This window comes from Ascidiella aspersa, chromosome 2, assembly GCF_963924565.1.
Source record: "Ascidiella aspersa chromosome 2, kaAscAspe10.2, whole genome shotgun sequence".
Taxonomy (NCBI): domain Eukaryota; kingdom Metazoa; phylum Chordata; class Ascidiacea; order Phlebobranchia; family Ascidiidae; genus Ascidiella; species Ascidiella aspersa.
The window spans coordinates 8,912,901-8,925,988 of NC_139448.1; the positions used below are offsets into that span (position 1 = coordinate 8,912,901).

The 13,088-nt window shown below is 37.2% G+C and overlaps 1 protein-coding gene across 1 annotated transcript; it reads right to left on the reverse strand.

Moving 5' to 3' along the window:
• Positions 1-1,523: 1,523 nt before the first annotated feature.
• Positions 1,524-10,117, reverse strand: LOC146163452 (thimet oligopeptidase-like). The gene is made up of 15 exons (XM_083383262.1): positions 10,021-10,117; positions 9,615-9,828; positions 9,296-9,421; positions 9,049-9,178; positions 8,513-8,621; positions 8,200-8,342; positions 7,978-8,125; positions 7,777-7,891; positions 7,573-7,698; positions 6,858-7,048; positions 5,322-5,446; positions 5,070-5,192; positions 3,527-3,670; positions 2,458-2,612; positions 1,524-1,879 (listed from the first exon to the last, which is right to left on the reverse strand). Exons 2-15 carry the CDS (start codon positions 9,800-9,802, stop codon positions 1,702-1,704), a joined length of 2,001 nt encoding a protein of 666 aa, XP_083239388.1. The 5' UTR covers positions 9,803-9,828; positions 10,021-10,117; the 3' UTR covers positions 1,524-1,701.
• Positions 10,118-13,088: the final 2,971 nt, after the last annotated feature.

Below are 13,088 nucleotides of genomic sequence, written 5' to 3' on the forward strand. Positions count from 1 at the left end.
CCTTTTGCATGTTTTTAACAGCTTTTTTTTATTAATTTCGTGATTTTAGCTTCGTCAAGTCGGTATTTCCGGTTTTGTTTTTTACACTGATTTCTAATCGTTCTTAAATGTCCCTTCGTTACCCCGAGTCTTGTTTTTTTTTGGCTGGTTTCATGGATAATGGTACGAAGTTTCATGTATAATGGTACAATATAAATCGCAGTTCTATTGTTTGTTGGACATTTAGAAATAACGTTACAATGAACCTGGCGTATCACAAAAAAACTTACTTAAGATATCACTAGTCTAAATTTACACCAAAACAAGAATGTCTGGTTTGAATATATTTTAGACAACATGCCTTAAACCTTGTAGGCCTACCTACATATTAAGCGAAATATATTTAAAAAAATATTTCTGTAAATTGGCTGCCTAATTTACTTCTCTTTTATGCTTTTATAAAACAGAGCGGTTACCTAAACTAGACACAAACACATAAACATTCTATAGTAACAAAGTGCACAAAAGCTGTTTCTCAAAATCTACCCCACCAATGCCTTCTAACTATCCGAAACACCACAAATCTTCCGACTCCAAAAAATTAAAGATTTAGGAAAGGCAAACGATTTACATTTTTACAAAGATTAACGTTTTACTTTTTAAACTGTTATCGGCAAAGCCTATAGTAGGCCTCTACTTTTGTCAACAGTTTAACATTGTAGTACAGGCTGAGCTGATACCGAGTTTCATTACTTGTAAATAGCTGACGCATAAATAGAAAACATATTGACTTGCAGCGTTCAATTGATGCTGCAAGAAAACTTACGAGCAGGCATTCGACTGGACCATAAACATCAGATGCTTTCATCTATACGCCTTTGGCGCTGTCAATTTTCCTTGAAATGCGCGCCCAATCGATAAACTAACCACCTGATATGATCTGCACGTCAAGTTCTGCCATGGTCGTTTTGACCGCGGGGAAACTAAATATGATGAGATACGTAACGCGAAACCTGTCAACTGCCTTGTGTTTTTGATCGACAAACGAAAAGATTGGCCTTCTGAGCTGTCTTAACTGACCTGTTCACAAATCTGGCTGGTGGCGAAATACAAGTTGAATTGCATGTAGCACGCTTTATCAAGTTGAGTATACACCAAACTACGAATCAATTTCGTACACTAAACCTCAGCTCAACTATACTACAGATTTTAAACCCTGTATTAAATGAAATAGATTCGTAGCCTAATAGCACCTTTGTTTGATCAAAGCCAAGTAACTAACTTGCCTAAATTGCACGACTTGGGCTGTTCGCCAGCGGTCTCGCATGTCGTTCTATACCTGTGGTGAAGAGATATATCATAATTAGCTTATTAAAGTCGCATTCTATAACCTTCAGCTGCTTCAAGTTAGACGACACTTATGCACTTCCTCGGCCTCTAAAACACTTTTCGCTGTCCTGCGTCATTTTGCACTTCGGTCAATAATATCATATTGCAAAACATAACCTGATCCTGATTTTCTGTTTACAAAACGGACCCCTTAACATCGATCATTTCCAAAAAGTTTTCGGATTGTCTCTGTTATACTATCCACAAATCGGCGGCGAATTTCTCCGAAAAAACGAAAAGGGCAACAACCGAGCATTAGCACAGCAGCAGCAATGGCAATAGCAGCCAAGGCGACGCGACGCATTCAAACACGCGGCAAAGGGCAGCGGGCGGCTATTTGGCGCTGGTGACGTCATCAAGTCCCTTGGCGCGCAGGAAGGCGTCTTCGGTGGGCTGGCGCCCGAGGAAGTTGGCCAGCATGTCGGCCGCGTCGACCGAGCCGCCCGGCTTGAGGATCTTTTCCCGGTAGTCGCGACCAACCTTGCCGCTCATAATACCCTCCGCCTTAAATCTTTAAGGAAAATATTTGGTTTGATTTGTTCGGTCGGTTTACATGTCAGTATTGCTGGAGACCAATGCGGTTTTTAATTAAAGCAATTTGCGGTAGTTTAGTCTTGGGATTGACGGTCAATACATGCTGCCGCAATGAAGGTTGATCGCATTAAAAATATCCTTCGTCTAATTTATATTAAGAAATGTAAAAAGCAAATATTTAAATAGAAAATGGCAACATTATTTTTATGATCGACACCAAGCGCATATTCAGTACCAAATTTTAAGTTGAATATTTTCCCACCATGTATTGCGAGTGAATGAATTATACGACACCTTAAAAGTGGATTGCTGAATATACACGTTACTTTAGTTACGTTAGTTGGCGGAATACAGGCTGTAGAGTCCGGGCCGGATTCGGGACTCGACGAAATCGCACATTTGGCCCGGGTCGGACTCGGGTTATTTTTAACAAAAGACTCCGCAGCCCTGCTTTGCGGTATATGATATTATAGGACACAGGACAAAACGTCGCCTTAGGATTTGTAAAAAAAAGGCCACCGATCTCTAAAATTGACATACTCTCCCCCGACTTGCCTGGAATAGAACATGTCAAAGCAGAAGACTTCGCTCCACAGATAGCCATAATACTGCGCGTCGTATCCGCCAGCCAAGTGACCGAATGTTGCCGGCATACAGGTGCCTTCGGTAGCCGGAATGCATAGAATGCTTTTGCAAGCGTCCGAGTAGACCTGTACAGAAACAGACCAGCATCTTTAAGATGACTGGTCACCGAACTCCGAGTATAACTCTGAAGTCGTAGTAAAATAGGCGAAGTTTTTTGCGGACCTGCAGAAGTGTCTATAGTAATTTCGAATCAGAACATAGTGTAATGTATATTATCGTAATTAATCCACGGATTTTGACCAAAATGATATCTATTATAAGTTAACTGGGGAATGCAACTTAATCTAGTTTCTCAACGTTTAGGTAATCTAGTTTCTCAACGTTTAAAAAATAATAACATGGTTAGCAAAACCCTCGCATGACACTTCTTTAACTGTAGAGAATACAGAATACATGGTAGTTGTATCGTACATCTACTAACAAAAGTAAAGGCCTACTATAGTGTTCACAAACAGTTCCCAATATTTTATATCAATTTTCACCAAAAAATAATTTATAAGATACAACGCTCGATGTAGCCCTTGTCGGTGACTTCTGTATTGTACACGTTTGCAAAGCGAGAAACGCGGACAGGGCAAAAACCCTAAATAAACAACAACAACGATCCTTGTTTGAAAATTTTATCGCAGCTCATGGTACACCATATATCACTGTCCCTTTATTCTGCATATCTATAAAAAAAAATGGTTCACGGCAAACTTGAATGTTGTCAATGGTGTAGATTGCAGAAGTTTCAATTTTTTTTAGTTTTAACTTGGAATTTTTTTACAGCTTAACGTTTATATACATAGATTTGTTCAAAAACAATTTTATCGAATTTTAGTTGGGACCCTCTGGAATTGTTAGGTTGCGTCTAAAAATCCAAAATATCAAATCTGTGCACGTTTGGTTCAGTATTAACCCTGCTAGTGCTACCTATAAATATAGCACATTCCCTTGTTCGAACTGTACTTTACACATCCATGAAAAAGGGTCTCACCTGTCCGACTTCAACGTTGTCCCTGGTATGGATGCGAAGGTCCAAAGTGCTGAGTGTGATCTGACGCAGGTAGAAGACCCCGGTGTTGGCGTTGCGCGATTTCACCAGGGTTTCGATCATCGCGTTTGGAAGGTCGCTGCCGTCCTACACCAAGCGTTAAATCAGTTTATTGGCTCGCTTTTGCCATTTGAACGTCGCTACAGCCTTGATCAGTGGTTCTCAACCTTTTTTCTTTCGTGGCCCATTTACGTTGCAAAAAAAATTCTGTGGCCCAATAGAATTTTTATAAAAGAAAAACTTTAAAATAGGTTTAGAACAAAACACAGCAGAACATATTTCAAAACAGATTATTTATTCAACCGTGCATTTGTGGGATACTTGCGACTGAACAATAAATTTACATTCATTTTTAATTCCTCCCCAAGCCATTATTCCTGTAAAATAAATATAATGACACAAATGAAACTAAATCTAACTTTTTAAATTGGTCTGTGGCCCACCTCAAATGTTATTATGGCCCACTGGTTGAGAACCGCTGGCCTTGATGCTTTAGTGCAGTGTTTTTTGACCTCTTTTCGCGGCGATCCAAATGCTAAACGTTAGGTGGAACAGCAAAGCTATGGCGACCGCAATCACCTTCGTAGAAACTTTTTTGCAAGCGTACAAAACAGAAGACATAGCATAAAAAAAACTTAAATTGAATTGATATGGACCGTGTCTTCCTTGTGCATTTTCCCAAATTTTGGAGAAATCTTTCTTAAAATAATCTCAATAAATCTAATCATTTAAAAGCTACAGTCGGCGAACCCGCCAAATCCAATGGCGATCCAATTTTGGGTCGAAAAATACTGCTGTAGTGTCACTAAACAAGCTATGCCCAGCTGCAAACTGCAAATGAGATGGACGTTTGCATTTAAAAAATGTTTTCTAACTGCAGGATGCGTAAAAATATATATAATAATTTAACCAAGTTTTCTCTTGACGTGCATCTGTTACGTTCAAGCGGTTCATATTTGCTGTTTGGTACTTAGCCTGTAAAAAGTTTCAGAACAGAAAGTATTTAAAAAAGTTTTTAATTAAAAATGTATTTGTTACATACTTTGAGCTTGAATGTTGCACTGAATGTGCGATATGTGAAATCTACTTGACCCTTGCCAAACAAATGTCGACCACAACTAATGTGATACTATAGCGTTGCGAGACAATTCTGCTGTGTATTTTGAGCTTAATGTGAATTGTTAACAGTGATAAAGTCTAGTGTTATACTGCAATCTATAGCTTAAAAATTTACAAGTGTTCCGCGTCTGTGCGCTGCCAAGTTAGAGTCGTTAAGAGTTCAAGGATCGCTTATGAGTTTCAAAAATAATGATTAAAATTTTCAAAATCAAGGTTAAGTTTATAGGGGTCCTTGGGCACAAACGCGGAAAACATGTAAGTTTTCTAAGCTATAGATCGCGGGATAACATTACATTTTAATCCCTGTTAACAAACAATTAAATTAACATCAATCTCTCAATACGCAGCAGAATAGTATGAACTTTACCTTGTAGTGCTTTGACATTCTTCGCAGAGGCTCGGGTTCCCAGCACCAGTTCTCCAGCATCTGCGAAGGAGCTTCTACGAAGTCACGCTCCACGTTCGTCCCGCTGAACGTCTCAAACTCAGTCTGTGCAGAAATATACTTAGGTGATAAATAGGGTAATCACGTGGCACCATTTGAAGACAAATTGTATTGAAATATTATAATTAAAGTAAGCTTTTCAAAAAAAATCCTCAATCTTCATTCTATCTTTACCTCGGCGCAGATCTGGTGCATGACGTGACCGAACTCGTGGAAGAAGGTTTCTACCTCGTCATGGGTGAGTAGCGACGGGGCGTCCGCTGTGGGCTTGCTGAAGTTGGCCACCATAGCAGCAACCGCTGGAAGAAACATATATCGTTGGGGTTTCACTTGGTGGATTCGATTTCTTTCCTGGCGACTTTGGGCGAACTTTTGTTGCACAATTCGCTACCACGCGGATTATTACATGCGTAGTTCAGCCATATCCGATAATATTGTATATTTTAAAGGAGTTTCAGCCATGATTGCGATCCAACGCAAAATTTTTTATCTTAAAACGTAATTATTCAAAATAAAAAGGTCAAAAACTTACTATAGAATTATATAAAAAATAACTATCAAATTCTTAACATTGAAGCAAATTGGCATAATAACCTAAACAAAAAAATTAAATGTTGCAATTTTATCTATTTTTGCTTGCTTGGGTATAGTTATGGCGTCATTTTGTATTCGATCGTGATATTTTTTTGTCAAAAAGTTAGGGACAAGTATAGGAACAAAATGTCCAATGCCTAATCATCCCTAGGGCATGAAATTTAGTTTACTTGGCCTTTGCATTTAAAACCAAGTGTCATTTTTAAAGTGCCTAAGTCAATACTGTTCCGCGCATAACAAAACTGTCAGATCAGAATTTGTATAATAAAAATATACTTTTAGAAGTTGTTTTTTTTATACCTGTGCTTGTCACCCAACTATACCCAGTTTGCTATACGCAGGCAAGTATGACTTCTCTTAAAATGCGCAGGTGTTGCAAAGATTGTCACAAACCCTCTGTCGCTTTACATAAAAAATTAAAATGCTATTTTTTCTTCAAGATATATTTGACTTCTTTAAAAACAATTTGCCTTTAAAAAAACACAATAAAGGGACATTCGTTTTTTTAAAGCAGCCTTATCGATTTGGCCCGATCTTTTTTAGCTCACTAATCCAAACCCATACTGGACTTTAAACGTATGGCGCGCTTAGCAGACCATCTGGGGTAAAACATGCATGTTGGAAAGCCACAAGCACAGCCAATATTTGCGCCCCGTAAAACCAGCACACAACAACGCCCGTTATAGCATCTATTAAACGGTCATTAGCATTCTTTATGGACTTTTTTAATTGCCCAGCGTTGCTGCGTCGGCAAACTGTGCACCAAGCAGCGGGCAAGCAAATATTTCGATTACGTCTGTCAAAGCGTTAGAAATGCGCCGAAGTTGATATTTGCATCGCGTGGGTAAAGGGGTAAAACATTGTGCGTGTGATGTACGCCGCTAGTTAAAACGTCAATCGTGTAACTTTCGGGATCTCTTGACGCAAAGTGTTCATTATTTTTTGTAAATGAAAAGAGTTTATACATTCGTAAGGCGACACGACATTTACCTTAAGAACACGACCAAAAAAACGCAGAAAAAAATGACAGAGTGGCAATATTCTGCCAGCCTGCCTACCTGAATATTTTCAGCCAAGAAAACCATCTTCATTCTACGGAAAAATCCAAACACTTACCCAACTGGCGACTGCCGTCCGCTTTCAGACATCCAGGCACAAGTCCAAAGCAGGCTGCATGTCCGTACTTGCCCTCCCTTGGATGAAGGTCAAGGAAGAAGTAGCCGATCGTCTTGCCGCTCGTCGAGTCCGCTACCGAGTAGAGAGTGACGTCATCGTGCCAAACGTGCGGATCCGGGATTTTTGCGAATCTGGGCATAGTGCGAGATCGATAAAACGATTAAATTCGGGTCAATAAATTTAAAATGGCAGATATAACCATTCCAACGTTGTGACAAAGATGTTGGGTCTTAATTAAGAAGCTTTTTGTGATGTAAGAATTTACAAAAAGTTCGTGAAATTTTAACTATAAAAAAGTTTATGTTAAGGGCCGTGTTTGTCTAATTCCAAATATGGTAATCAGGTGGCACTGTATAAAGACAAATTGTATTGAATTACCGATAAGCTTTCGCACAATCGTGCTTTATCAGGTAACATAAAAAATATTTTGTACTTCGACCTGATGAAGCACGGTTGTACGAAATCTTTTCAAGAATTTAATACAATTTGTCTTTTTATAGTGCCACCTGATTCCCTTGCCCTAACAAAAAAGCTCAACCATATTTACACACAGGACTAAAAAAATAACAGTACATTTGCTCCAGGAGAAGAAGAAAGTAGGTACATAAATCCAATCATTATTAACCACTATAGAGGTTTTACATTGAATATTTACTTTAAACCCAGGAGCTCTTGGTAAATGTCCAACAGCCCTTTCGTGACCACGTCGATTGGAAAATACTCTTTCAACTTGTTTTGGTCGACTGAATATTTTAACTCTTCAATCTTTGTCATGTAATATCTGAAAAAAAAAGTGTTAAAGCAAAGTGTAAAAGTGGCATTATGAATATTAGGAACTAAGAGTTAAGACTGAATCCACCTTAAATCCCACATGTTGATTTGGCCATCAAATTCCTCTCCAGATTTTTCACAGTCTGCCTTTTTCATGAGAAACATTTGAGCTCGGTCTGCTAAGCCAAGCGGCTTAAGTTTTCCTTCACACAACAATTAACAAGTTAAGATCTTTGCAATAGTCATGAAATTATAATAGAATACATTGGATATAGAAAATTGTAATAACCTGCAAGTTTATGCAAGAACTCCCTGACATTATTGGGATGCTTTGCCATTCTCATATCATGAATAAAAGCAGCATGACTTTCAAATCCAAGAAGTCTTGCTTTCTTGGAACGCAATTTCACCAACTCCGACAAAATTGCAGAGTTTTCCTGTTACATTTAACTCAGTTAAATATTCTGCTTAAATTCAACTTTCTACGTTTAAGATTTAACAAGTATAGTACCTCTTTGCATCGGTTGTTGAAAGCAGTTTCCATTCTCTTCCTTGTGTTTGACACGGAGCACTTTTTCATCAGTGGGAAATAATGAGGGTACTTGAGTGTTAGAACAAGCTTATTATCTTTCTTATCAAGTGCCTTGATAAAATCTGTAACAAAACGGTTTTGTAGCGTAAGCATATTTAAACGTTTTATATATATAGTATAGGTTACTTTGTTTAGGGTTATTATTATTAAACAGAGTAAAAATGGTAACTTAGAGAAGTTTATTGGATTTTTTCATAAGATTTTATTATCTATCTATATTAAAAAAATAAACCTTCAGGAAGGCCTTTTAATTCTTCAGCTTCAAACAATAAAACTTCCTTTTCTTCATTCAAGTTCTTTTGGAAGTCAATTCCAAGTTCGGTTTGTCTAGATTTGATTGCCTGTTTTAGTTTTAAACAGACAGGGTCAGATTAAAGCTATGCAACGATAGCACCATGTAACAACATCTAAATCAGCTTCACTTTATTAAATATACTTTAGTAATAAGTTATCCCTGTGATGCCCAACCTTTTTGGTAAACGGCACACTACCAGGTATATAAATAGTCTATGTTTTTTACAGCATTTTTGCGTTTTTATGGTGTCTCATGAAATGAAATTGAACAGCACATGAACAGTGCAGAAAAACATTCTAAATTAGTTGCACTCTAATCCTATACAAAAATGTACTAAAAAGTTAAAACTAAATCGGAATTTCAACATAATTAAGAATACATACGTCTTTCAACTCTTGAGCATGAGAAACGGCGCTGCAGGACTGCAGGTGGGCACTATTGGGTTATACATTAGAAGCATAGGCTAAACTAACCTTTATTTTATCTTGTACAGTTTTGGCTAAGTGGAGGCCATTTCTCTTGCCCAGCTTGACCATTCGCTCGACTAACCTCTTTCCTTCAGCCGAGCACTCCGCGTTGTCCAGCTTACTGACAGCGACCAACCTTGGAGAAAAAAGTTTGTAAAAACAAACAAGCAACAAATGGCACCTAATTTATTTAAATCCTTTACCACTCCACAGTAAGTATAGTTTAGCTTTTTTAGAGTTGAGATGTATTTACCTGTCAAAGACATCCTGTCTCATGCTCATATCAACTTCAAACTGGGATAGCTTCTTGTCTGAAGTGGTGCTTGCATCTCTAAGGCTTTGATCAGGGTGGACATGCTGATAGAAGTCCAGATTGTTTCTGCATATATATGTATTAAGAAGTGCAATGGAATTATAAGGAAAGTAGTGACTAAACATAGAATTTAAATCAGAAGCTAACTTTGTTCTGTAAAAATATTTTAAAATTAAAAGGATTTTCTAAACGGATTCTTTTCCTTGTTACATACACAGAGTAAATATACTTTAATTACAAAGGAATTGGTCTAATATACCTTGTAATTGCATAAGAAGCATCCATGTTTGCTATCAGCTTGATTGTGTTTGAAAAAGTAGCATCAGTAAGCTCTACTTCGGCTACCTTGTCATACACAGAACGAGCTTCTTCAATGAGCTTATCAGTGTTCAAAAGGATTGATTCCTTACTAAAATCCCATCTCTGTCCTTGAAGTATTTCTGCCATGTCAAATTGGTGCCTTTGATTGGATGCTTTATCCGAAAATAAAATTATTATTATACTTCATTAAATTTATATTTTATTTAAAATAGTTTGAAATCTGGCACGATATTTTTTTATTGAACAACACCTAATTATAATTTTAAAACGAATGATAAATACTCAAAAAAAAAATTGTAATGGATGTTATTTTAGTGGGCAGGAAAATAAAAAAAAATACCTACATGAAAATGAGACAATCTTTAGTGAATGCTTAAGAAAATTTGGTTTTAAACAAACAAAAGAATGTCTTGTCAGAAGAACTCTCAAACCTACATTCCACATTCCTGTTGATTAATAGCCACGAAATATAACTCATTTAATACTAATGTTTTGTAAGTTACGGATATATTTTTAGAAAAGTTTCGAAGTAAAAGGCAAACTAAAACTTGGCGCCGTAAATGCTATTATTTTATTGCGTTACTATTTATTATCAAAATGACAACACTCCTGTAATAGTATTCAACTGTTCAGATTATAATTTTAGTTTGCGCAAAAATGGATAGTTAAATGATTTGTTGTTGTACTTTCTTGCTCAAGTTTCCACACTTTGCATAATTTGAAACGTGGAACAGTAAAATAATGAAGTTTGTATATGGTGGATTACCCAAATAGAGAACGGAGTAGACATAAAAAAACTCGTAAGAAAATATTCCTACAAAATGCACTATTGTGGAGTAGGTTAAAATATATTTATTTATTTATCTGCTATACAGGTAATTGTGCAGTTTAAAGTACAACTTTGGTTTGCCATTGGCTGCCCTCTTTCCCGTAACTTTGGTTTATCGTTGCTTATCCCTGGTAGGACACAGTCAGTCGGCCCGATTTACAAATATTTACGACGTGTATGACAAACAGAACAATAGCCACATGTCCTTTATGACTTTTTGCGTTAAATGTTAGTAAATAACAACATATGCCAGTCATACAACGATTATCACGCCATAATTCATGGTTTCATCATCGCACGATGACAAATCATTATCAACACGCAGGGCCAGTTTGATTTGCATATAGGCAGGGCTAACATTGTTGTGTGGTTGATTAGATTTCAAAAGTATGGTGAACGATAAAAGTTAAGACAACCATTTGAATTATCATATCGGCATAAAACTCAAAGTCAAAACTAGAAATTTCTGATATTAATCAAAAACGATGCCTGATGCTAAGTAGCCTACTAGTGTCGGGACTCGTCTGATATTAGGGGGCATCGGTATCAATTCGAAACTAAATGTAAAAGTGCATTTGAGTAATGATTGTGTGGGGCGCAGCCACAATGAAAGAGATTTATTGCATATGAACAAACAAACGACAGTACTTACAGGTACTTGCGATATACGTACAATAATTACCTCCGTAACGTACGCGATCTGGACTCCACAATAAACAGTATGCAAGACTGCTAAATTAACGATTTACAACATTTCTTATATAGCCTACATCGGACAGATGTGAGTAATTACTAATTCGTTAGAAAACGCGACACATAACACGACTTAGGAAACGGCCATACGACCAACGAAATTACAATACGCGACGGGAAATTAGAGTGACAGCATGAGCGATTCAGCCGGCAGGCTGTTCATAGAATAGACAGAGTTGACGGGGTCACAGAGTTCCAAAGAATCCGCTACAATTGCGATCAGAACTCAGCGTGTTCTTTTTTTAATCAATATTTAAATAAAAATTATTTAAAAAATCTAGCTAAATTTCCAGCGCTAAAGCAAATTTTGTTTCAACAACCCAGAAAAAAATACGCTTGTAAGTTTAAACTTTATCGATATTCCTTATTTAACCATTGTAATGACATTTGAGGTGTAGTTTTTTTATACGAGGTATCTGACTTTTATTAGTCGGAAAATCGATGTCGGTTACCACTTTATGACGCCACAGAGTAGATAGTTCTTGATGAGCTCTTCTCCCGTACAAAAATGCGATTACGACATTGGCTGCCGGCTGCTGCTGCCTGATTATAAGTCGGGCGGTGCTGCTTAAGGCTGCTTTTAGCGCAACAATATCATTCAGTGCAGGATAACGTCGTAGTAATGCAGACCTAAACGGTCTCGGCGCTCGTCTAGAATCCTACCACAACGAACATTATTTGGGTTAGGGTGCCGGTTAGCGTTTGGGTTTGGGTGAGTCCAGTAACAGTGTTAAACAATATTACTTAACCTACCCACACCCAAACACTAACCGACACCCTAACCCACATAATATGCATTGCTTAATAATTATTTCAACGTTGTGGTAGGATTCTAGACCAGCGCCCGGAAATGTAACAGTTGTAGGGAGCTATTGTTAGGTTAAAACGAAACATTGATTGGTGCTAAAAGTCTATTGTGTATTGTATTATCACGAGTCTGTATATGACGTCCCTTTTGTTGTGGATGGTAATTATGCCATTAAAAGCTGTTTAATAACGGCTTGTTTATAACTGCATCAGAACAATCAATTAGGAACTTTAACTTAGTTACTCTTCGTAATTAGTTTCTGGAGTGAAGTAGCTGTAGTTAGTGTGAAATTGTTACACTTGGTATGAAACTTAATGCACTAAGAGGTGCAAAGAATGTAAAAAAAAGTCTGATAATATTTAGCTTCTGTATGACATAGCAAACCAATTGAATTCTGTTGAATACCATGGCACCAAACTACACTAAGTTTGGCGCTCTTTCACTATTGTACGTAAAAATTGATAAAAAAAAAAAATCTTCAAATGCCGTATACCACAACACATATTGTTTAGTTAGGGTGCGGGTTAGCGTTTGGTTGAGGGGGGGTCAAGTTATTATTATTAATAAACATAATATTACCGGACCCACCCTCACCCAAACGCTAACCCAAACAATATGCGTTGTGGTATGCGGTATTATTTTTTTTTTTTTTGCATAACTTTTCACATACAATAGTGAAAGAGCGCCCTAAGTTTTATATGAACATAAATTTCACTACAGCATTACTCTTTTTTGGCGCAAGCCTAGAATCCTACCACAGCATTGAAACAATTATTAAAGCAATGCACAATATTTGTGTTACGGTGTAGGTTAGTGTTTGGTTGAGGGTGGGTCAATTATTATTATTTAATAATATTTCTTAACCTGCCGGAACACAACGCTAACTTGCACCCTAACCGAAATATCGTTTGTGGTGGTAGGATTCTAGACCAGCACCCTTTTTACTTTAATGTGTTTCCACAATGTTTTCAATTTTAAAATGAATTTGTATTTCTTCTTAACTAATCTTTAACATTGCAGGG